The 26,847-nt window shown below is 32.5% G+C and overlaps 1 protein-coding gene across 2 annotated transcripts in view; it reads right to left on the reverse strand.

The window, feature by feature from the left end:
• The window catches only part of Itfg1 (integrin alpha FG-GAP repeat containing 1), a 254,097-nt gene that overhangs the window by 6,782 nt on the left and 220,468 nt on the right, over positions 1-26,847 (reverse strand). Inside the window, exons 15-17 of one of the 2 annotated variants that reach the window (XM_046435181.2) lie at positions 24,397-24,474; positions 914-1,038; positions 152-234 (exon numbers count right to left, since the gene is read on the reverse strand). In XM_046435181.2, coding sequence (XP_046291137.1) covers positions 152-234; positions 914-1,038; positions 24,397-24,474 — 286 coding nt within the window. The remainder of the gene's footprint in view (positions 1-151; positions 235-913; positions 1,039-24,396; positions 24,475-26,847) is intronic. The other variant, XM_046435182.2, reaches the window with a different exon arrangement.

The raw sequence follows: 26,847 nt of genomic DNA on the forward strand, positions 1-26,847 counted from the left end.
TAAAAATTAAATAAAATAAAGGTATTGTGTCCAACTAAAAGCAAAAATTAAAATAATTTAAAAAAGAATAAGAAAATTTTAAAGACATTACTATATCTATCATACAGAGTTGGCAGTATCTTTACTCAATTTAGTCAAACAGGAACATTACCTTCGAGGGACATTGTGAGGGTATGGAATGACAATTAGCTGGGAATTTGGAATGATTGCAGTCCACTCTTGTTTTCGTACAGACTGAAAAAAAGAATTTAAGAACATTTAACATCTAGGGTATAAAGAACACAATTATTTAATTCTAAGTAAACAAGGAAAAATTTCAAGTAATGTGAGATGATGAAATACCAGGTATGAATTAAAACTAAATTTACATATATAGGGCTTCTGTATCCTCTGTTTGAAAAATTTTCTTATTTTTTATATTATACTTGTATCTTATGAATTTATTCACCCAACAAATATTTATTGGGCAAAAATATTTAGCAGGTGCTGTGTACAAATGCACATTGAGGGGAGACTGACAAAAAGAGTAAGATGTAATTTACTAACACAAGTAAAATATTACTATTATATATTGTATTTTTATGTATTATACTTATATATTATTGTGCTTATGTCAGTAAAATATTAAATGTTAGGTGGTGAAAACTGTTAAGAATAAGCAGGAAAGAATAGGAAGTCATAAAATTTACGGGGGGTGAGATGGAAAAACTACACAATATCTTCAGATCATGATGTACTACTTAGTAAGATAAGCTTAGATAGGTCACCATCAATCAGTTTTTTTTTTTTATTCTTTTAAGGGAAAAACAATATTCAAATTATTTGTATCCAACTGGACTCAAATTATTGAATTGAAATATTTAAACATTGAATATTTAAGGTCAGAATTGTAAACAACTAAATTTTTACTTACTGTCTCTCCAGAAGGACGGGGAATACCAACATAAAGATGGTCAAGAAAATTTGCACTTCGACCTAAACCAAGTACGTTGTATGGTAGTTGGAGAGCTAAATGTGCTGATTGGCTGAGTTGTCCAGCTAGATTTTTTTTAAAACAATGCAAAACAAAAAACATCTTTGGAAACATTATTCCCATCAAAAGATAAAATGAGAAAAATGTAAACATTCAGGTAATAAAACTATTCATAAGTATAAAAAATGTGAAATTAACATCCAGTTCATTGATATTAATGATTTACTTTTTACAGAAAACAGATGTGATCCTTAAAGCTGATTTACAAATTTGATTCACATACCAGATATATCACCCATTTAAAGTATACATTTAAGTGGTTTTGAGTATATTCAAAGAGTTTAGCCATTACCACAATATAATTTTAGGACATTTCCAATACTTGAAAAAGAAACTCCATATCTACTTAGGGGTATTCTTGTTTCAACTCCCATACTTCCCACTGAAGGAAATCTCTAATCTGTTCTCTGTCTCTACAGATTTACCTATTCTGAAGACTTCACATAAATACAAACAAACAATATATATGGTTTATTGTCACTGGCTTCTTACATTTTGTTTCAATAATTAATTGCCAAATAATGTTGTATTATGTGATGTATACTATCATTTTATTTCATTTATTACTTAATGGATATTTGAGTGATTTCCCCTTTTTTGCTATCATGAAAAATACTGCTGTGGACATTAATATACAATTTTTGGAATCTCCTTACATTTTCCTGTCTTTTAATTAACATCTAAGAGTGTTTAACATCTTTAGGAACTACAAATTATTTTCCAAAGTAGCTGTACTGAAGTTTGATAGGATAAATAACTTTTAATGTTCTGTAGTATAGCAGGATAATTATGGTTGACAACAATTGTATATTTCAAAATGGCATAGAGGATTCTGAAGAATAATAATGTTCTAGGGTGATGGCTATGCCCATTACCCTCATTTGATCATTACATGTTGTATATATGTACTGAAATGTCAAACTGTATTCCATAAACATATATAATTATTATATCAATTAAAATATATATACATTTATAAAAAGTAGTTGTACTTTTACATATTCCTGCCAGCAATGTATGAAGGTTTCAATTTTTCTACATCCTTGATAACATTTTTTCTGTATTTTTTTTGACTATAACCATTTTCAAGGTTGTAAAGTGGCATCTCACTGGGGTTTTTATGTGCATTTTCCTAGTGACTAATGATATTATGCTTTTTTTCATGTGTTTATTTGTTATTTGTTTATCTTCATTTATATTTTCTGTAAGGTTACTAGTGGCTTCCTTTTGCATTCTGGATTTTAGTTAATTAGAATCTTCTCTTTTTACTGAAAACTTCAGACCAATATCCCTGATGAAAACAGACACAAAAATCCTTAATAAAAATACTGGCAAATTGCATGCAAAAACATTCAAAAGATGATCAAGTGGTTCAACATATGGAAATCAATAAACAATTCATCACATTAATAGACTTAAAGACAGGAATCACATGATTATCTCAGATGCAGAAAAAGCATTTGACAAAATACAGCATCCATTCATGTTCAAACTAGAAAAACTAGGGATAGTAGGAACATACTTCAACATTGTAAAAGCTATATATGTTAAACCTAAGGCCAATATCAATCTAAATGGAGAAAAATTGAAAGCATTCCCTCAAAAAATTGGAATAAGACAAGGATGCCCTCTTTCACTACTTCTATTCAACACAGTCCTTGAAACTCTAGCCAGAGCAATTAGAAGGAAAAAACTAAAGGGATATGAATAGAAAAAGAAGAACTCAAACTATCCCTATTTGCCGAAGTCATGACTGTATATTTAGAAGACCCAAGCTACTCCACCAGATAGCTTCTAGAGCTCATACATGAATTCAGCAAAGTAGCAGAATATAAAATTAACACCCATAAATCAATTGTGTTCCTATACATTAGTAATTAATCAACAGAGAAATTAAGAAAACTATTCCATTCAGAGTAGTCTCAAAAAAAAATTTGGGAATCAATCTAACAACTACAATGAAAACTACAGAACACTCAAGAAAGAAACCTTAGAAGATGGAAAAATCTCTCATGTTCTTGGAGAGGCAGAATAAATATTGCCAAAATGGCTATACTACCAAAAGTGCTATACGGATTTAATGCAATTCTTGTTAAAATTCCAATGATGTTCTTCATAGAAACAGAAAAAGCAGTCATGAAATTCACTTGGAAAAATGAGGCCCAGAATAGCCAAAGCAATTCTCAGCAAGAAAAGTGAAACAGAAGGCATCACAATATCAGACCTTAAATTGTACTGCAGAGCTATAGTAACAAAACAGCATGGTATTGTCACCAAAACAGACATGAAGACCACTGGTTGAAAACAGAAGACATACAGAAAAACCCACATAAATACAGTTATCTCATACTAGACAAAGGTGCCATAAACATACATTGGAGAAAAGATAGCCTCTTCAACAAATTGTGCTGGGAAAACTGGAAATCCATTTGTAGCGAAATGAAATTAAACCCTTCTCTCTCACCCTGCACAAAACTCAAAGTAGATCAAGGACCTAGGTATTTGACCAGAGACCCTGCCACCTACTAGAATAAAAAATAGGTCCAAGTCTCCATCATGTCAGCTTAGGAACTAACTTCTTCAATAAGATTCCTAAAGTGCAAGAAGTAAAATCAAGAATCAATAAATGGGGGCTGGGATTTTTAGCTTAGTGGTAGAGTGCTTGCCTAACACATGTAAGGCAATAGATTCGATCCTCAGTACCACATTAAAAAAAATAAAGGTATTGTGTCCATCTACAACTAAAATAATAATAAAAAAGAATAAACAGGATGAGATCAAACTAAAAACCTTCTTCACAGCAAAGGAAACTCCTTAATCATGAACATGAAGACAGCGCCTACAGCATGGTAGAAAATCTTTGCCATCTGCACCTCAGACAGAATGTTAATCTCCAGGATTTATAAAAAACTCAAAAAACACCAAAAAATAACAAACCCAAATAACCCAATTAATAAATGGGCTAAGGAACTGAACAGGCATGTTGCAGAAAGAGAAATACAAATGGTCAATAAATATATGAAAAAAATGTTCAACATCTCTCAAAATTAGAGAAATGCAAATTAAAACCACACAGATTTCCTCTTATTCCAGTCAGAATGGCAATTATCAAGAATACAAGTAACTATAAATGTTGGCAAGGGTGTGGGAAAAAGGTACACTCATACATTGCTGGTGGGACTGCAAATTAGTGCAACTACTCTGGAAAGCCATATGGAGATTCTTCAGAAAACTTGGAACGGAACCGCCATTTGTCCAAGTTATACCACTCCTCTACATATACCCAAAGTACTTAAAAATCATCATATTGTAGTGATCCAGGCACATCAGTGTTTATAGCAGCTCAATTCACAATATCTAAGCTATGGAACCAGCCTAGGTGCCCCTCAACACATGAATGTATAAAGAAAATGTGGTATATATACACAGTGAAATATAACTTAACCATAAAGAAGAATGAAATTATGGTATTTCCCAGTAAATGAATGGAACTAGAGACTATCATGCTAAGTGAAATAAGCCAGTCCCCAAAACCAAAGGCAAATATTCTCTCTGATATATGGATGTGAACACACAATAAGAGGGGAGTGGAGGGAAGAACCAGAAGTTCCCTGGATTAGACAAAAGGGAATGAAGGGAAGGGAGGGAGGGGATGGAAATAGGAAAAACAGTAGAATGAATCAGACATAACACTCCTATGTTCATACATGAACACCCGACCAGAGTAACTCGACATCATGTGTAACCATAAGAATGGGAAAGTACACACCATGCATATATAATATGTCAAAATACATCCTAATGTCATGTATAACTAAAAAAAAATAACAAAAAGAGAATCTTCTTTTTTTCCTGATATTTCTATTTAAAGGTTGGTCAATTTTGTTAGTATTAAAAGAAATAGTGTTCAGTTTATTCTGTTTCTGTATTATTTATTTTCTTCATTATTTGCCATCTTCTGCTTTCTTTAACTGTTGGCTTTACTTTTTCTAGTTTCTGAAAGTGGAAGATTAGGCTTATGCTACTTATTGGGGATTGTTCTGATTTTCAACAAAGGTATTTACAGTGGTAAATTACCCTATATGAACTGTTTTCGCTTCATTCCATTGATTTTGGTATGGTGTGTGTGTGTGTGTGTGTGTGTGTGTGTTTTATCTCAAAATGTTTTCGATGCCTAATGATTTTTTCTTTGCCTCATTGTTTATTTTGGAGTGTATTGTTTGATTTCCACACATTTATGAATTTCCAGTGTTCTGTGATTTTTAATGTCATTCCATTATGGTCAGAGAACATAACATGGTATGACTTCAATCCTTTTAAATTTATTTATTCAGGTTTGTTTCATGACATAGCATATGTATGGTCTATCCTAGAGACTGTTCAGTGTGATCCTGAAAAAAGTGCATATTCTGCCATTGTTGGTTAAAGTGTGCTATACACGTCTTTTAGGTTTAGATGGTTTATAGTTTTCAGATTCTTTCTCATTGATCTTAGTTGTTTGATCAATTCTGAAAGTGAGGTATTAACGTTTTCATTATTTATATTGAACTATCAATTTCTCTTTTTAATTCTTCATGTATTTGGGGGCTCTGTTAGCTGCATGCATCTTTAGAGTTGTTATATCTATCAGGTCTCTGGTTAATAAAATATCTGTCTTTAGTAACAGTTTTTATCTTACTGTTTACCATATACTGAAGGCAGTATATTTCCTTTATTTATTCTGCCAATCTATGTTTTGATAGAAGTATTTATTTAATTTACATTTAAAATAATTAACTGACAAGGCCATATTTATGTCTATCATTTGCTATCTGTTTTCTATGTCTGATGTTTATAAAATTCTTTTATTTCTCTGTTCCTGCTTTCTTTTGTTAAGTCTTTTCTATAAACCCTTTAAATTCCTTTGGTATTTCTTTTACTATATATATTTTTAGAGTTACTTACTGTCTTAATGATTGCCCTGGGGATTTCAATTAACATCTTACCTTAAAAAAAATCTAGTTCAGATTAATACCAATTTAATTCAAAGTGCATCTAAAAACTTTCCTCCAGTGTAGCTCCATTCCCTTCTTTTCTTCTGTGATGTTATTGTTATATAAATAAAATTTTATACATTAGTAGACCATTAATACAATTTTTCTCTTTTAAGATAGTTTAGTATTATTTTCACTTGATATTATTTTGTGAATACTCACTAATTGTTGAAAATCTTCAAAAACAGATGAGTAGAGAGAAAGATTATTGAAATATCAAAATTCTATTAATTGAGAGAAAATCAAAGGTAATGCAGTGTAAAACATACTATTATATATGTTAACAGCTATTTTTCTAAAATATCTCTGCAGATATTATACAATTCTTTCTTCATAATATCCTCTTATCATTTAAAACTAACCCTCTAATGTTAGATATGAAGAAATTTTCCTCATCTATCAGTTCTTTAGAGAACATCTCTGTATTATCAGTAGTTTGTATCCAGATTATTTTCTTACATTCCTAGATAATGAACAATGAATTAAGGAGTAAAAAGTTTAAAACTATTTTTAAATATGGAAAACTTGTTTTCTAAGAAGAGGTTGTGCCATTTTACATTTCCATTAGTTTTCAACAAAAGCTCCCATTTCAATTTAATTTTTCTTTAATTAAGGTGAAATTCACATAACATACAATTAGCCATTTTAAAGAATAAAATTACAGCATCTTAAGTATTTTCAAAATGTTTTGCAGCCACCAGTTCTCTGTTGTTCCTAGTTTTCACCCATCATTCCATAAACACACCTTGTACCCGTCATCCATAATATTCAAGCTTTCAATCCCTATGGATTTGTCTATTCTAGATACATCATATAAAAAGAATCATATAAAAATTGACCATTTGTGCCTGGCTTCTTTCACTTAGCATAATGTTCACAAGGGTCATATAAGTTGTAGCAAGTATCAGTACTTCCTTTCTTTATATGGAATGATACTACATTTTATGAATACACTTTGTTTATCTATCCTACTAATGATGAAAATTGGGAGTTGTTTTTGTTCTTTGGCTGTTATTGATGTTGCAGTAAACACAGATGTACAACTATTTCTTTAAGACTCTGCTTTCAACTCTTTGGATTATATACTCAGAATTGTAACTGTTGATCATATAGTAACTCTAGGTTTAATTTTTTGAGGAATTGCCATATTGATTTTCATAGCATTTGCACCATTTTACCTTCTCACCAACAATATATGAGGGTTTCTATTCTTCACATGATTGCTTATACTTATTTTTTTGGTCTTTTTAATTAAAGTTATCATTATGGTTGTAAAGTGTTAACTCATTTGTAGTTTTGATTTATATCTCATAATGAATGATGTAGAATAACTTTGAGACTTTGGGCTCTCTGGAGAAACATCTAGACCATTCTTAAATTGGGCTGTATGCATTTTTGCTGTTTGCTGCAAAGGTTCATTATGTGTTATGGATACAACAGCAGTATCAGTGGTGAGATTTCTAAATATTTTTTTCCCAACATTCCATGGGGCTATCTTTTCATTTTCTTGAAAATGTCCATTAATTTTTGCACAAAATTTTTAAACTTTTAGGAAATTCCATCTACTTTTTTAAAAAAAATTGTTACTAATGCTTTTAGTGTCAAATTTAAGAATCCACTGCTGCCAAATCTGATGAAATGTAGATTTACTTCTGTTTTTATTCTAAGACTTGTAATAATTTTAGTTCTTACATTTATGTGACTGACCCATTCTGAGTTAATTTTTTTTTTAAAATGTGGAGTACAACTTCATTCTGTTGCATGTCTATATACAGATATCCCAGCACACTGGCTTGTTGCAGAGGCTATTCTTTCCCCTTTGAATAGTCTTGCCATCTTTGTTAAAATTAATTGGCCATAGGTGTTTGAATTTATTTCTTGCCTCTAAATTCTACGTGATTTAGATGTCTGTCTTTATTCTAGTACTACAATGTTGATTTCCTATAGGAGGTTTTGAGCTTGGGAAGTATAAGTCCCCCCTTGCTAAAAGAATATGAGAGTCATATATGACCAAATTGACTTGAATCAGTTCTTAACATTTCTTCAAATTTGTAACTCCATTGTAGAATTCCAATCCCTGAATTCTAGGCTCATTTCCAATAGCATACTCAGCATCACTTTTTCTATGTCTAAGAGAGATTACAGTACATACAATGAATTCAAAACAGAATCCTTAATTTTACCCCCATTTCTGTTCCATCTCAGTTTTAGCAACACCATCTTTCCATTTGGTCAGGCCAGCGACCCTATAGTTATAGTACTCTCTTTTTCTCAAATCTTCCAAAGAATCAAATATATAATCAGAATAAAAACATATCCATAATCTAAGCACTTATTTCTGTTTCCACTGCTGTCCTCTTGGTCCAAACCATCATTATCTCTTGCCTGAATTACTTTAATGTACTTCTATTTGGCTTCCCTCCTCTGTTATTTCTTTTACAGTACACTGTTTTACTCAGAATAAAAGCCTGTCCTGGGTCCTACCTAGTTTACACTCCTCACCCCACATTTAACTTGTGACTTCATCTTCTATAGTTTAACTCTTCTGTTTCAGAACTTCCAATATACTATTCTTTTTGCCATGGAGATTCCAGGAATGCTTACAGCTAAGGAGTTCATGCCCTGGCTATCTCCTTTGTCTGGAATGTTCTTCCAAAGATAATTACTTGTCTAACTCCTTCACCTCTTTCAAATCTTTGTTTAAATGACACTTTCTCAGAAAGGCCCAATATGAAATAACATTGATGTGAATACCTTCCTGTGACAATCACTATTCCTCTTACTCAGCTTTCCCTGTCTCCCCCTATCCCTTTGCTCCCCTGCCCCATACTACTTGTCACTTCCTCACAATTACATAATATTACATAATTTACTCATTGCTTGTATTCCCCTACAAGGATTTCATTTTCATGAGAGCTGAGATTTAGTCTGCTCTATTCACATCTATATTTTAAGAGAATAAAATAGGCCCATCCCTGGCCCTGGCACATATTAGCTGCTCAATACATATTTGTTGAAAGAATGTGTATGTAAAAAAAATCTTAATCCTCTAAATGTGTCAGACCTGAGACTTGTAATGTTTTCCAGTTGAAATATGGTATTTGACAACAGAAAAATACTGTATCAATTTGTACAGCATAAATACAAATATATAGTCTACCTAGAGGTAAAGCATCAATGACAAATAAGAATTTTGAATAATTTTTAATGAATACATAAAAAATATTTGCAGTATCAGACTTCCCAACCACCAGATTCAAATGCTTGTGTCCTTCTGTCTGTGACTTCTGTGACATAGTCTGACTTTCCAGAATAGTTCAAGTATACATTATGCAATTAAAAAATAAGTTTTTAAGGTTGATTCATTCTTATTTTCCTGGAGAACACTATACTGACATGCAGTTTTGACTGTTAATGTCATTCTAAAGCAGGTTATGTTTTAATTTATAATCTTGAATTAAAGAATCAGGCAATATAGGAGAAAAAGTACATTGTAATAATTTTGTTATACTCTATTTTTAAGCAAGCTATTGAACCCAAATTATGAATATTAGATAGGACACCCTATCACAACTTTAGCTCTGACATCTATTTGTCAAAAATAAAACTTAATAATACCCATATGCTGACCTAAGAGGTAGGAAAAACATACAGGAAAAATATATTAGCCAAAGAAAAAGTCATTATTTTATGTGAACAAACGTGTTCAAAAGAACATTGAATTATTTTTCCTTGCAAGATTTTAAACCACAAGGAATTTTCATATTAACCGCATTATTTGTAACTCACTCTGGCACTGACCTAGCTTAAGCATCTCTATAAAAACGAGATGAAAGGACACATGCAAATAACCAATGTTTTGTTTAAATTTGGAAGAGAAAACTTTTCGAAAAAGTATCTGTTAATCTCAAGTTGATACTCAAACAAACTATGTTGCCATTGATTAAAATGGAGACAAAGAACACCAAAAGATGACAAAATATGAAAATTAAAAAAATACATTCTGTAAGCAATAATAAAGGAATTAACAGGCATTAGCTTTAGGTGTGCCAAAAATTGTGGCACAGCTTCTCGTGTATTTAATGTTTCTTAACAATAATTGTGTCAAAGGTAATACTATTACTTCTTTATATTCAGGAAATTGAGAGTTAAGCAATTTGATTGAAAAAAATATATATAGCTACTAAATGGTAGAACTAAGATTTAATTTCAGCAGCTTAATTCCAAATCCCACACCCTTTTCATCACCTGAGATCTTGTCTACAGTTGAAAAAGAAGTGTGATATTTGTCTACTGCACTATAAAAAGGACTTCTTATGACATAAAATAACTTTTCCCAATGTTAGCTCCTTTCTTTTACTATTTGTTTCTCTATAATATGCATGGGGTGCTATCCTGTTATTTGGGAATCTATAAAATTCTATACCCAGTTGAGGATTCTAGTTAGCATGACATTTGTTGATTTTTGTAATTCTAGGCTATCAGCTACACTTAATTTTTGTAGTGTTTGAGGTTGTTGAGCATGTCTTAGGCTTTGTGATATTCCCATTCTATACCCAAAGCCTGGGCTTATTTAGCCATCCTTCTTTGGGATAAAGTGATTAATCTTGTGGATCTTCATGGAAAGGCACCAATTTGCCTTTAAGAGTTTAACCCAATTATATTCCTGCTGGAAAAGATGATGAAAAAGTCAAGTGTTCTAGATATGGACTCTACACCAACTACCCTGGAATAGGCTCAGGTCCTCTGGCTCATTTCAGATGATTAAGAGTTACATTTGACAGAGATTCTCACTGCTTATATGGGAGGGGGATGCTAAGAGAAATAACACATTTTGGTTTATATGTATGAATGTTAAATTACATTTTTCTATAAGAAAATGAAAGAGGATAATAGTTTTCTGTAAGGAGAATTTTTTAAATTTTGAGAATGGCAAGTGGGATATATAACATGAATGGTAGAAGTTAATGAATATGAAACTAAGACTTTGAAAGAAAAATATTATTCAAGCTTTAATATTACATATATTTCACTATTACATATATTTCACTATACAAAGACTAACATACAAATAATTTGGCTAATAGCGTTTCCTGTTACTAATGGGCATGTGCTCCTTTTTGTTGTATTTGTTGTTTTTAGATATACATGACAGTAGGGTGTATTTGACATATTTTACATACATGGGGTGCAACCCATTACAACTGTGATTCCATTCATATGACCTACCCAAATTGTACTCCTTCTTTAATGGCCTGCTGGTGATTTTCATGCTTTTGTTGTACCGTCATATCTGCCTTGAGTTTTTCAAGTGTAAGTGACAAAAGTTCTCTTCATTAGCATGTTCTTTATTAAAAGGGACTGATTTATGATTCTTCTGACTGGGAAGGGTATAAAGGGATGGAGAAAGAGACTGTGTTCCAGATACTGATATATTTGTTTCTTAATCTAGTCTTATTCAGAGTAATTAGGATTCTATTAAAACCAAGGGTTCAAGGCTTTTTTGATAAAAGATGAAATTAAAAATTAAAACATTTTCTTTGCTGATATTCTGTTTTAATTGATAACAGGATAAGTTTCTGAAAGATGTATAGAAATCTTAGCTATAACAATTATCATGTTACCTTGTTCATAAATGCAAACCTGGAGTAATAGTTTTGTATTACTTAATGTGATAAAGCTCACTGTATATGCACATCAAAGTAGATTTTAAAAAAAGGTCTGGCAAATATATTGGTATTTATTGTCTATTCTGATAATACAGTTCTTTCCTGATATTTTAAAATAATTTTAAGAAAGCATTCCAAATTTTAAACTTATGGAAATGAATCTATATGTTAAATGCTGCACATATATACTTTAATTCTACTGGAATCAATTAAAAAAATCGAAGGTGATTTTTAGTGACTTCTTGTCAAAAAGATCTGACCTGAGACCTCAGAGCCCTACATATTCTGGATAGCACAGAATTTCACAATTGTTATCCTAGGAAAATTTCTTGACCACTATGCCACATCCCCAGCCCTTTTTTATATTTTATTTAGAGACAGGGTCTCACTGAGTTGCTTAGACTTGCCATTGCTGAGGCTGGCTTTGAACTTGTGATCCTCCTGCTTCAGCCTCCCAAGTGGCTGGGATTACAGGTGTGCACCACAGCAGCCAGCTCACTTTTTTAATTAAGAAGATTATCAACTAAGCAAGAACAGTGGTCAAAGAAAGCAAAAAAAAAAAAAATGTGTTACAAGTGTGGTGATTTTTAACATTTGGAGTTAATTTTTTTTAAATTTGTTATGTATAACAGAATGTATTACAATTCATATAACACATATAGAGCACAGTGTTTCATATCTTTGGTTGTACACAAAGTAGAGTCACACAATTTGTGTCTTCATACATGTACTTAGGATAATGATGTCCATCTCATTCAACATTTGGAGTTTTTTGATAAGTGTTTATCCAGCTAAAGGGAGATATTCCTAATTCTTATATGTAAAACACAGTAATTGCTAAAAAAATATTAGTTGTCAACAGGCTAAATTTACCTATATGAATATTATACATGACTCTAGAATTCAGATTTGTGGAGAAAAAAAAGGGACAAAATAGATATAAAGGTAGGAAGTCAATTTTGACAGTACTAAAAAAACAGAGGCATTTTATTTTAAAATTTGTAAACTTTCTAGGCCATAGTTACTTGATATTTAAAAACTTTGCTAAATCATCAGCTTTTTATTATCTTTTCTGTTTTAAAATAGATTTCAGTTAAATGAATGGTTACCCACATAGGAAAAAAAGAATAAATGGTCTCTATGGCTTATGTGACTAAGGTACATCATTTAACTTGGACTGAGTAAATCTAGTTTCCAATGTGAGTGGATCCTCACTAATCACTAAGTTTGTGTTTAATTACTCTGTTCATTAGATAGAAGTTAAGCATCTTCCATAAATCAGGCATTCTATTGAGTAGAGGAATACCTTAATCACTAGTGATAAAAATACAAATCTAAGACCTGTGTTAATTTAATGTCACTATATAAATATTCCTGGGTTTTAAACAGTCTAATTAGTGATCAATTTAAGAACAAGGAGGAGGAGGCTGTCCTCAAAGAAAGGGATAATCCATGAAGAGAAAATGGTCAAACCTTTTAAAAGTATGTGGTGTATGAGTGTTAAAGGGAGCACTCTTCTGAAGACTCTAGAATGTGGCTCCAGAAGAAAAAAGTCCCAAAGTATCCTACACATATGAGGAATCTGTGGTGATATATGCTTAAATGCTAAATTGATAGATTTTAGAAGTTGAGAAACTTTATGCAAAACTTCTTATAACAATGGTTGGCTCTGATAGTTGATGTGTGGCTTAAAATGAAGAATAAAGGAACCACTGACTTTGTTTTTCCTTTGGAATATTTTATATTATATCTGAACTTAGCTACATGGTAAGACTTTCTACTAGACTGAAAGTAGCTCCATCAAAAGAGGTGCCTAGATGCTTCTCTTCTTAGGGCACAGCATATTGGCTGTTACATGACAGCATTTAATAAATGTCTGATGTATAAACTGAAGGTTTGGTATAAATAACAAGTCTAATTTGTATAATTATTTCTCTTTAGTTTCCCCTGAGGCCTTATAATATGTCATATCAATGACTGCTGTTGAGACATACAATAACATGATACAAGTTTACCTGAATAACCGTGCAGAGAACATAGGAGACTTTTAATATATTATTGAAAACACATAGGATTTGAATGCCAACGATATATATTCTGACACTGCTTTGTTTGGTCTCTTGTCCTTCCTAAGCCTTAATTAATTTGTGTATTCGTTCACCTAAACATTTACTGAATGCCTTTTATACAAAGATGAAAAATACACAAACCTTTACCTGGAGATTCATAAGGATTCAAACAACAGAAAAAATATTATTTCCTCATTTGTAAAATTAGAATAACAATACCACCTACTGGATTTGGAGAGGCAATTATAGCAGTACATAAATTTTAATGTATATAAAAGTTCTTTATAAACTGTCAAGCACTATGTAAGTGTTAGTTCCTGAAAAACAGTATAAAAATTAAGTTTTTTTTTTGGGGGGGGGGTTTCTGGAGATTGAACTCACAGGCACTTGACCACTGAATCACATCCCCAACCCTATTTTGTATTTGCTTTTGCTGAGGCTGGCTTTGAACTGGCAATCCTCCTGCCTCAGCCTCCCAAGCCACTGGGATGATAGGCATGTGCCACCACTCCTGGCACAATTGACAGTTTTTAATGGAAGTTTTTTCTAATTAAATTTTTGGAATGAACTAAGAAGCCTGAAACTCTGTTTCAAGCTGTATTTGTCAACCTGCTTCCCAGTTATACATTATACATTTAGAATGTGAATTTTTTTTTGTCTCTTCTTTTTTGTTAAATTGATATATAATTCACATGCCACAAAACCTACCAATTAAAGTATAAAATGCAGTCATGTATATGAGGTTGTACAACTGTCACCATTTATTCCAGAGTATTTCTACTATCTCACAAAAAATATTCTGTCCATTAGCATTACTTCCCATTTCTTCTTCCAGCCCTGATAACCACTTATCTCTTCTTTCTAGCTCTAAGGATGTACCTACCTATTCTAGATCTTTCATAAATCTGCAATCATAAATATATGTGGCCTTTTGTATCTGGTTTCTTCCTCTGTGTTATAGCATGTTTCATATTTTTATGGCTAAATGATATTGCAGTGTATGAATACGTTTGGTTTATCCATCCATCAGTTAGTAGACATTTGGTTAGTTTCTACTTTTTGGCTATTATGAATAATGCTACTGTAAACATTCATATGCAAGTTTTTGAGTAGACATGTTTTAATTCCTCTTGGGAATACACCTAGGAATGTAATTAATGGGGGTTCCATGCTAACTTTAATTTTTTGAGGAACTGAGTAGCCTGAGTTGATAACTGCTTTTCTACAACCCAGTGCACACATACACATCTAATGAAAGAATTGTAAAAAGCCATTGCCAATGCTTGTGAAAAATGCAAAGGGAAACAATAAAAGATATTCACAGCTCTCATAAAACCAAATTGCATTAGGTGTTATTACCTATGGTGTTCCAATTTAATGGTCAGTGTTCCTTTTGAGTTGCATTAGGGAGTAAACTTTTCTGAGGTTATGTGCAATTATGTTTCAGTTGTCATTCTCTGATTAAAACAAAACAAAACTCTGGCTTCTTAAGTGGACAATGTCTTATAAATGAACTTAATGGGAAAGCTTTCCTTATGCTTTAGTGTACTTTATTTTCTATGGAGGAGATCTATACCTCTGAGAGGCAAACCAGTGGTCATTTTGCTGTAACAGGTCTTCTTTTTAAAGTAGCAACCTAAAACTGCTTAGTTCTGAATCAGGGAAAAAAGATGTGTAACTACCAATCAAAGGTGAGATTTTTTTTTTTTTTTAAGTTTCAAATTGCAAGTTGTTATTTATACTGAAACATGTAATTTTAAAAATAAATGTTCACTAGATTAAGGAAGCTGTTACATGCTACTCAACTTGGAGAGACCTGGAGGCAACTACTAGCTATCAATAGACATAAAATGCAAAAATACTGTATAATTTTTTTCTTTTGCAAAGTAATTTCTTTCACATGTGCCTTCTTTAAAGAGGACATGATTAAATTGTGAATATCAGTAACCATATTATTTTTAACTCCTGAATTCTTACCTTCTGCTTCTCTACATTTCTTTCCCTTTACTAGCCACTCAAGTCTGTACTGTCCATTTTTAAAAACTGATTTTAACCTTTGTAAATTCTTTCATATTTGGCTCTCAAGAGAATACATTCTTTTCATAATTATTTGTTGCTGTGTAATAAACTAAGCCCAAATTTAGTGGCTTACAACTCTAACCATTTTATTTCTCATGATTCTGTGGAGAGCTGGGCAGTATCTGCTGGTATTGCCTGGGCTCACTTAAGTGGCTGCATTAAGCTGCTGATGATTGGGTGGACCTTTCTCTTTATGGTCTTGCATCCTCAAGGAGACTGGACTGGACTTCTTCACATACAGTCTCAGGGCAACATACTAGGAAAGCAAGTTCCACTGAATGTTCATGATGTCTCCTTGACTAAAGCAGAATCAAGCTAGGAGGGGCTTAATTACAGATGGGAGGTGGGGAGGATAAGTATAGCACTTTATACTTGAATGTTTATTAAAATACAACTGAAGCTTTGTTTTGTAAATTAATGAATTCATTTATACCTGAATGTTCTTTAAAATAAAACTGAAACTTTGTTTTGTAAACTAATAAATTCATGTTGGTGAAGCTGGCTTCAAACTCCTCTACTTAAGTGATCCTTGTTGCTACCAGGCCTGGTTAAAATTATTTTTTATTATTTTTCTCTCATGTCTTTTCAGTTTGGGAAATTTCAACTAACGTATCTTCAAGGTAATTCATTCTTTCCTAGGCCATGTCCAATCTACTAGTGAGCCCATCACAGGCATTCATTTGTATTATACTGTTTTTATTTCCAACATTTATTTTTTCCATTAGAGTATATTAATTACAGTTATTTTAAATTCCTCTCTTTAAATTCCAAAGACTCTCTGCTTTGTTCAGACCGGTTTTCTGTTTTTGCCTTTTAGCATGCCTTATAATTTTTTGTTGAAAGCTGGACATGATTGATGTAAAAGGAACTAATATAAATAAGCTGTTAGTATGAAGTTTTACATTAGGCCATGAGTTAGGCTGTGTTTACTGGTTGTTGTAGCTATATGTCAGAGGCTAAAATGCGTTTCATGCTTGTTTTTGCCTCCTCTGTAGGCTTTGGGATTCCTTTTTAAATAGGGCCTGAAGGGGTCTGGGTGTAGCTCAGTGTTAGAATGCTTGCCTAGCATGTGTAAGGCCCTGGGTTTGATCTCCAGCACTGCAAATAAATAAATAAATAATATCACAGAGGGCCTTAACTTTGTTTACCTCTCTTTTTCTTTTTGGAGTGCTGGCAACTGAACCCCAGGGTCTTCTGCATGATAGGCAAGCACTACACCATTGAGATACAGTCCAGCTCTCCTTGATTATTATTTTACAGGAGACTGACTGATGTTGCTGTTAAGTTTTGAGAGAGGGTAAGTATTCTATAATGGGGTCACAGACTTCTCCATTCAGTCCCTACTGCAGCCCCCACCAAACTTCTGTTTGGTGGGGGCTGCAGTTAAGTATTTCACTTCTCTCAAGTCAGTCAGATAACTGGGTTTTACCAATAATAAGCAGGTTTTACCAAGGTTACAAGATTTGGTAAAATAATTTCCCTTGATGGCAGGTATTCATTAAGGAGAACAGTAGCTCTGTTAGTAGTCTTAAAAATATCTACTCCCCTCCTGCTACACACATATAAAAGTATAAGAGGATTATTTCTCATATTTCCTACTTGGCTATGGCTCTCAGCACAAGTGTACACACACACCCACACAAAGATATATGTTTATGTCTGCTATAGATTTAAAACACTGGAACAAATTTTTTTCTTTGTTGATAAATTATTTTTTGTATTCTCCTAATAAATTTGCATTTTGCATCATTTTGATTTAGCTAATTCTACAACTGTATTTCTTGTTTACTTCTTTATACATTTCAATCCTTCAATGTTCTTTCTTTCAGTTCCTGTTGCACATATTGTTACCACTAATTTGACATTTGATTAAGAAGATATTTAAAAATGTAAATGTTTAGTTCCTAATTTATAAAGTTTTTGATGGCAATAATCTTAATATTTTTCCACATTTATAGTTCCTGGAAAAGTGTCATGCTCAGTTGTTCAGGGAAAGATGAAAAGTATCAAATATCAAGGAAGTCTTGTAGGATATGGAATCCTAGTTCTTTAAAGATTCCACTCTAGACATCTAGATATTGTAGAAGAAACCACTGACTAGTGAAGTCAATCATTTTATTCTGGCAAAATTTTACTAGTGGCTCAGGCTATCTTTTTTTCTTGTTATCCCTCTGTAAATATATACTGCAGACTTTTTGAGAATAGTGAATACATGTTATTTTTCGTTAACATTCCCAGGATTATAGCTTTAGAAGATGCTCAGTACTTTTTGAATAATAATAATTTATCATATAAATCTGTAGGAATGGGGGTTTGGTTTTGTGAATGCTTGCCTAGCATGTGGGAGGCCCTGGGCTGGATCCCTAGTATTGCAAAACAAAACCAATTTTATAGATTAATCCACTATCACTATAGAGTTTACTGTGTACATGCACCCCAATACCCAGAAAACACACATTATATGATTCTAAGTGCTTTTATATTTTTCATTTGTCAATATTCAATTTCTCTTAAATTTTTATTTTCTTTTATAAAAATAACTTGATCATGCTTATTTTATAAATATATCCTTGTAAGTATCTTTCTCAAAAGGGAGAAATAAAACAAAAATTCTTATTGTTATGGTTTTGACATGTGGTAACCCTCAGAAGTTCATGTGTAATATAATGCAAGAATGTTCAGAGGTGAAAAGATTAGATATAAGATCTGTAAACTAATCGGTGAATTGATTCACTTATGGATTGTGTGGTAACTTGTGGGCAAACACGGTATGGCTAGAAGGTGGTCACTGGGGGCATTTCTTTGGGGTTTATATTCTATCTCTGAGCTGAATTCACTCTGCTTCCTGGCTGTCTTGGACTGAGCAGCTTTCTTCAGCCATGTCCTTCTGCCATTATGATCTGCCTCAGCTCTGGCCAAAGGTATGGAGTTGGCTGACCATGCATTGAACCTCTGAAACCATGAGCCAAAATAAACTTTCCCTCTTCCTTATCGTTCTTGTTGTGTCTTTTGGTCAGCTGACTAAAACATTATCCCTTACCTTACCTCATCTCTTCTCTACTTCTTTATAAATATATGTGAGAAAAGTGATGCGTCACTCATCTTTGAAGACATAATATATTAAAGGTTTTAGCCCACTACTAATTCATGGGAAGAGGTCGCTGCTAACAGCTGGTGGGAAGGAAAGGGCAAATTTTAATAAAAGAGTATGCCCAATTCCCATTTCTCATTTCTTATGGTATTGTTATTCATAGTGATTATCATAGGCCACTATTACCTAGTAGTATTATTACTTTAAACTGCTATTTTTCAGATTAACTAAGAAGAAAAAAAAAAGATCTTGGTTTATATCTCTTCATTCCTCTAAGACTTGACTCTTCTTAACTAGATGTGAATTTCAGATCTACCAGAAATTATCCCTGAGGATTATCTTTTAACATTTCTTTAGGGAGCAGATCTACATGTGAGAGTTCCCTCAGTTTTTGTCTGATAGTTTTTATCTTCCTTCATTTAAAAAAAATTTTTGCTGGATGTATAACTCCAGATTGGTAGTTTGTTCTTTTAGTACTTAAATGCTTTAAATATTTCACTTTATTCGTTTTTGTTTGCATGATTTTGTTCTGCTATAGGTAAGATATTTTCTTTTGGCTTATATCTAATTTTTTTCTTTGCATTTGCTTCTTTGTAGTTTGAATATGATATTCTTAGGTGAAGACAGTTTTGGTATTTATCCTGCTTGGTGTTTCCTGAGTTTTTTTGGATCCATGGTTTTGTATGTGTCATTAATTTTGGAAAACTCTTGACTATTAATTACTTCAAACACTTCTTTATTCTTTTTTTCTTTCTGATACTCCAATTATACACATTTCTCACACTTTTAAAATATTCCAGTTTTTGGATGTTCTGTTTTATTTCCCCTTCCTATTCTTTTTTTTTTTTTTTTTTTTGTCTTTGCTTTTCCTTTGGGGGAATGTCCTTGACAGTGTCCAGTCTACTGATAAGCCCATCAAAAAACATTATTTATTTCTGTACAGTGCTTTTGATTTCTAGCATTCCCTTTTGATTGTTTATCTGTTCTTAAATGATCACTTTTCTATTATTATCTCATTCACAGTTTTTATTAATAATTATTCATAATTCTCTACATCATAATTCCAAACTTTGCAAAATATCTGAGTCTGGTTCTTATGTTTGCTTTGTCTATTCAGACTATTTTCTTGATTTGTAACTTAGTTGAGAAGTTGTTATGATGTATTGGATCAGGTATTAAAGGAAATTAGGTAAACAGGCCTTTAGTGTTTAGTTTTATGTTAATTTTGCTACAACTTAGGCTGTGTTTAATGTTTGATATAGGTGTATGTGCCAGAGCCTTCAAATTCTTTTAGTGTCCTTGTTTTTGTCCCTCCTTTTGTCTAGGGCTTCATTATGAGCTCCTCATAGAGGCGGCCTGGCAGCTCTTTCAGCTATAATCCATTGCTATCACATTAAGCATTGCTGATATGGTGGTGTAGCAATAAAGTGGTAGGGATGGAAAGTATTCTATAATCTTATGATTAAAGCAGTCTTTTAGAAGGTTTCCTGATTAGTGAGTTTCATAAGTGTTTCTTAGTATTTCTGTAACCTCCACACCTACGTACCTGAGACTGCTGTTTAGAAGGCTGGAGCCAGGTAAATTTATACCCCTGTAAAATCTTTTTCCTTGGAGAGTAGGCTTTTGTTATGCTCTGGGCATATTTCAAAATGGTAACTGACCCATGTGAAGGGGAAACATGAGGGAATCTTTTTTGGATTTCTACAATGAGAAGCACGTAGAGGGGTAAAACTCATGAAAGTGTGGGGGCCACTCTTAATAAATATATGACAAAATAAATTTCTCTGTTTTTACTACAGCACATTTGCTCCATTGATTTTGTATGTCAAAATAGGGGAAGTCACTATATCATAAGTTCAATAGTATAATTTCTTCTAATAGAGCTTTTACAGAGATTACATTTTGGTAGATAGTATAATCAGATGGTTGTTGACTGAACTTTAAGAAAACATGAAATATTGGGTCTATCCCAATGAAATCATAAAGAAAATAGTAAAATTATTCAGCCATCAACCACAAAACTTTTAAATTGTCTTTACTTGAAATAGTTATAGGATGAGTAAATTGAGCTTAAATTTACGAGTGTATTGGATTGCCTCACCAAATTACTTGAAATTTTCATATTTACCACATGAAAAGTTTAAATAATATTTCAAATGTATGGGGGGCATTGCTAATTGTTCATTTATACATTTCTACATAGTGCATTCTACATTTCTACATAGTGAAACTCAAACACTAAAATATATAATAACTATTCTATAATGCTTTCTTTCCAAAAATGATATAAAGAAATAATAATGAGTTGGGCATGGTGGCACATGCCTGTAATCCCAACCACTCGGAAGGCTGAGGCAGGAAGATTGTGAGTTCAAAGCAGCCTCAGCAATGGCGAGGTGCTAAGCAACTCAGTGAGACCCTATCTCTAAAAATACAAAATAAGGCTGGGGATGTGGCTCAGTGGTTGAGAATGCCTGAGTTTAATCCCCAGTGCCCCCCCCCCCCAAAAAAAGAAATAATAATGAAAGTAATAATGACAGTGATTAATATGTTTATTTACCACCTTATATATTTAAATGTCATTATACTTAACATAAAAAGTTAATTTATGGGCAAATGGAGAAGCTGAATTAGTTATTATAGGTCATTCACATCAATTGTTCTACATATCTATAAAACTTTGTAAAAGGGAAAAGGAAAAAATGGAATACTTACACTTCAAACATTGGGTATATTTTTAGTTAAAAAATCCTTATATAAGAGTTCTAAAGATGTGGTCACTGGATGTCCTAACTACCCTTCAGAAGTTGTTATAAAGGCAAATTCTAATCTCTCACACCAGACCTACTGAGTTGAAACTTCAGTGTGGGTCCCAGAAATATGTATTTAGCATGTAAAGTCTGAGAATCATTATTCTAATTTAAAAAAATTTAATATGGTATTAAAAAGAGAACAGCTATAATATATAACAATTTACTAAATTCCCAGTTCATTTTCTTTATAATGTTTTAAAAGCCAACAAGATAGTAACAATGAATGTCAACAAATTTAAAAATGTTTTTTTGGAACCACTACAATAGAGAGAATATTTGTTTTCTATAGATTAAACCACAGCTAGCTATACTGAATATTTGACAGTGAAACTCAAACAGAATATATTTTCTAAAATTATTAAAACTTGAGAAGGAAGAGAATATTGCACTTAGTATGAATTTTTCATTTTATATATTAACTTAAAACTAGAAGTATTCTAACTGAATTCATCTTTGTATCAGAAGATTCTTAACTATTTATTTATGTAAGATAACATGAATTAAGTGCCAAACAGTATGGTAGAGTGAAGTGAGGATCCATGAATTACTACCTCAGTGAAGCTCTATGTCAGTAAATAAATGAATAAAGTTCCCTAAACTTAGTTTATATGAGTGCTCAGTATATGTTATTTGTAATTATTCATATTATCTATTCTGATAATGGTCTAAAATTATACAAATGTCAATAGAAACTACACAACAGGGATATTGCACAAGACTTCGAATGTAGAGTTAGTAATTAAAAATATGCACAGAAACAATGAAGTTCAAAGTGATCCTGTAATGTTTATAGCTTGGCGATAGTGGCATTTTTTTTCAGGATGCATTGTTGGATTTTAACAATTTTATATTCAGATATAGAGAGGATTGATAGATTTTTATCGTGTGGTTCTGATTTACAATGTAAATTATAGCATCAATCCTTCAATCATTATGCTAAAAACCAATAGAAATGGCAGCAATTTACATATTAGTAATGTGCCTTAAAGAGATTTTGTTTGATCTTAAAAAAATATGTAAATAGGGTAACAGTATATTTTTATGCCTGATACATGCCTAACATCAAAATAGTACATGGTTTATCATAGGTGTTTTTCATGTAGACATTCCACTTTTGCATTTTAATTGGTAAAATGATTACTCCTAAGAATTTACTATACTATTCTTATTTAATTAGGGGTCAATCATAAAAATAAATGGATAGAAATATGGAAATGAAAATCTTTGTTTTTCATCCTAGGTAAATAGCTGAACAATGATACTATGCTTATATTAATCTATATTACCTGTCAAATAATTACATAGGAATAGCTATGTTAAAATATAAATTACTCACATTTTAAATTACTGTTCATAATAAAATGAGTTGAACACAGTGCTAACCCACACCCCACCATCCAATCAGTGGATTTCAGAATGAATTGTGAGTACTATACAACCTGAGTACATTTTTGGCTGCATGATACATCATTCATGTATATTACAGTGATCACTTTTTCACACAAATGATGAGTGACTACATAAATTTTTTGGTAGAACCGCATAAATTAAGTTTTACTACATAGGGGATTCATATTTATTTTGTATTTTTTTATATGGAAGAATGTTATAGAAATCAAAGCCGCTATGTTATGAAGATAAGGTTTTAAAGATTTTTTTAAAATATATTTTGAATTTAAAAAAATTTTTTTTTAATTAGGTATATATGACAGCAGAATGCATTTTGATACATTGTACACAATTGCAGCACAACTTTACATTTCAATGTAGCATCACACCATATATGCATGCTGATTCATGATGGGGAGGGGAGATGCATGGGAAAAATGAAGGAACTCTGATTGGGTAAAGGGGAAGGAGTATAGGGGGAGGGTGAATGGGGCAGGAAAGATAGTGGAATGAGATATTTTTGAATATTGATTCAATTGAATCATCATAAAATTGTGGAATAAATAGTGTTTTAGTAATGCAAGACACACAAGTTTGAAGCTGTCCCCATCTCCAATACATATACACACATGTGCACACACAGTCTGCCAGTTTTTTGTTTGAGAAGCTTAGCCTCAACTGTGATAACAGGGACTGGGAAGGTCAAACTGTGAAGCATAAAACTTACAGGCAAAAATTTTCCCCATCAATTTTTCTTCAGAATCAAAATCACTGAGGCTGAACTTCCATTTCTGGAAACATGCTATATAGTAGATGTACTTTTCCCTATTCCTCCTGCTTAAGTATAACTAAAACCCCTGGAAAATAGATGGAGAGAAGGCAGGCCAGCAAATGATCTTGGGACTTAAGGAATGAAATGGTGGTGAGTTCTCTGGGTTTCCCTTTGGCATTGTATATCTTACAATTTGATCTACAGAAGCCAGAAACTTCAGAAATGCCCATAGATGTATATAAAAACAGTGTCAACAAAATAAAAACAGTGTCAACAAAATCCTGTTATCTTTAGCAAAAGGACCAGGAAAAGAGCAGCTTAGCAAGACAGAAAATTTTTAGGCAACAACTCATCTACTAAAACCAAATAGCACAGAAAATACCATGACATCACCTCTGCTGATGCTAGCAAATGCAGTAAATGCCAAATAGGGAGCTGTGACTTTCACCTTCATAACCATTATGATCCTCCCCTTCTACTGTGGTGGTAGTGGAGACCACATGGGTGCCTTGCCTGCCACTCCTATCTGGAAGTAATGAGGAGAAACAATAAAAGGAAATGTTACAAAAAGAAATCTTGAAACATGAGGAAAGAAGGCTATAAGCAACAATGTATGTAAATACAATAGGCTTTCTAACTCTTGAATTTTCCCAGTTATGTTTAATTGAAGTAATTATATGTTTGGTTGAAGTAAAAACTATAAGTGATGTACAGTTACTATAACTGATGTACAAACTATAACTGATGTGTGTACAGGAAGCATATGACAATTATATTTTATATATGTATGGTTAAAGGAATATTACCAAGGTAAGATTTTCATATCAAATTGGTAAACTGATGATGCCAGTACTCTGTCAAACCTGGAACAATCACTATAAAATCTTAGCAAAGAAATACTAAAACACTAACGATAGTTCAAAATGGTAAGTTGTAAGATGGGGAAGAAAATAAAATAAAAAGAAAAAACAGCAAAAACTAAAAAGGTAGATTATGCCATTATTTTTCAATAACTTATTACATTAAGCATAAGTGATCCAAATGGCAGAGCAAATTAAAAAATATTACTCAGCTATAAGCTATCCACAAGAAAATTACTTCAAATATAATGATATAAGCAGAGTAAAAATAAAAGGATGGAACTTTCAGTTTCTGGTTCCACATATAAGGGATCAGGAAGTTACCAATCTGTTGAAACAATAAGTAAAAATCTGAGCAAACTAAAAAACCAATAATTCTTAGATCTGTGCTAAAGTAAGGACATGGGGCAAACTGCTGCTCTTCAAATTGTAGAGACAGATAGGGGCACAGACTGTCATAATTTATCAGAGCAGATACCCTTATTCTAAAACTGCCATTGGAACCAGTGCTGGTGTAGGTAGACATGAAACATAATTGATGAATTTCTGGATGCCCACAAAAATATGCCCCCACTCTTGATCTGTGCCTGTTGAAGAATAAAGCTAAAGAAACTGCCAAGATCACACTGCTGAATTCATCCAGAATTAAAGCTTAGATGTGTCTCCTTAGGATCCACCCTCAAATAAAACAACTTTGTTAAATTCAAAAAGGTAGCTTTAAGGGGCTGGGGTTGTGGCTCTGTGGTACAGTACTTGCCTAGCATGCGTGAGGCACTGGGTTCAATTCTCAGCACCACATACAAATAAAGGTCCATCAACAACTAAAATATATTAAAAAAAAAAAAAAAAAGGTAACTGTTACACTGGATGCATAAGAAACATGAAAAAGGGCTGGGGTTGTAGTTCAGTGGTAGAACACTTGCCTAGCACGTGTGAGGCACTGGGTTTGATCCTCAGTACTACATAAAAATGAATAAATGAAACAAAGGTACTGTATCCATCTATAACTAAAAACAAAACCAAACCAAACCAAAAAACACCATGAAAAAGCAAGGAAACATGATACATCCCTAGAGATAACCATAAAGAAAAGGAAATTTACCAAATGCCTAAAAAAACAATTCTAAACAGTCGTCTTAAGGAAGCTCAGAGAAATACAAGAGAATATAGAGAAACACCTAAATGAAATCTGGAAAACAATTCATTATAGGAAGAAGAAATTCAACAGAGAGACAATTACCAGAAAAAAAAAAATTGATAGCCATATGATTAGATCAAGCAGAATGAAAGAATTCTGAACTTTTAAGACAGGTCTTTTGAATTGATCCAGTTAGAGAAATAAAAAACAATAAGAATGAAGGAAGACTGTTGAATCTATGGGACACCATTAAATGAACAAATAATCCCATTATGAGAATAAGGAAGGACACAGAAAAAGGCACAGGAAGCCTATTTAATGAAATTGTAGTTGAAAATTTCCCAAGTCTAGGGAAATTTCCTAGAAATTTCCATGAAGATCAAAGAACTTCAGTTAGACTCAAAGAGGCAAATTATAATCAAGGTAATAAAAGTAAAGGACACTTCTAAAAGCAGCAAGAAGCCAGGCATGGTAGTATATGCCTGTAATCCCAGCAACTCAGGAGGTTGAGGCAGGCTGAGATGAGACCCTGTCTTAAAAAAAAAAAAAAAGCCTGGTCCTTACCCACCAAAAAGGTGCAGTACAAGAAAAATGTCAAGTTTCTAACAAGTGAATTTCGATTAGAAAAAAGATTATTCAGCAGAAACCTTGCAGGACAGGAGAGAATGGGAACTTATTAACATTCAGAGTGCTGAAAAGAAAAATACTGCCTGCCAAGAATATTATGCCCACTAAAGTTATCCTTTAGAAATTGAGAAGAAATAAAGTCTTTTGCAGACAAGTAAAAATGGATAAAGGAGTCATACACCTAGAAGCAAAATGATAATTACCACCATGAAAACATGTGAAAGTATAAAGCTCTGTGATAGAGTAGCCACACAAAGAAGGAAGAGGAATGAAT

Source organism: Marmota monax, unplaced genomic scaffold, assembly GCF_021218885.2.
Source record: "Marmota monax isolate L192 unplaced genomic scaffold, Marmota_monax_Labrador192_F-V1.1 WCK01_AAM20220418_F8-fsc00024, whole genome shotgun sequence".
NCBI classification, from domain to species: domain Eukaryota; kingdom Metazoa; phylum Chordata; class Mammalia; order Rodentia; family Sciuridae; genus Marmota; species Marmota monax.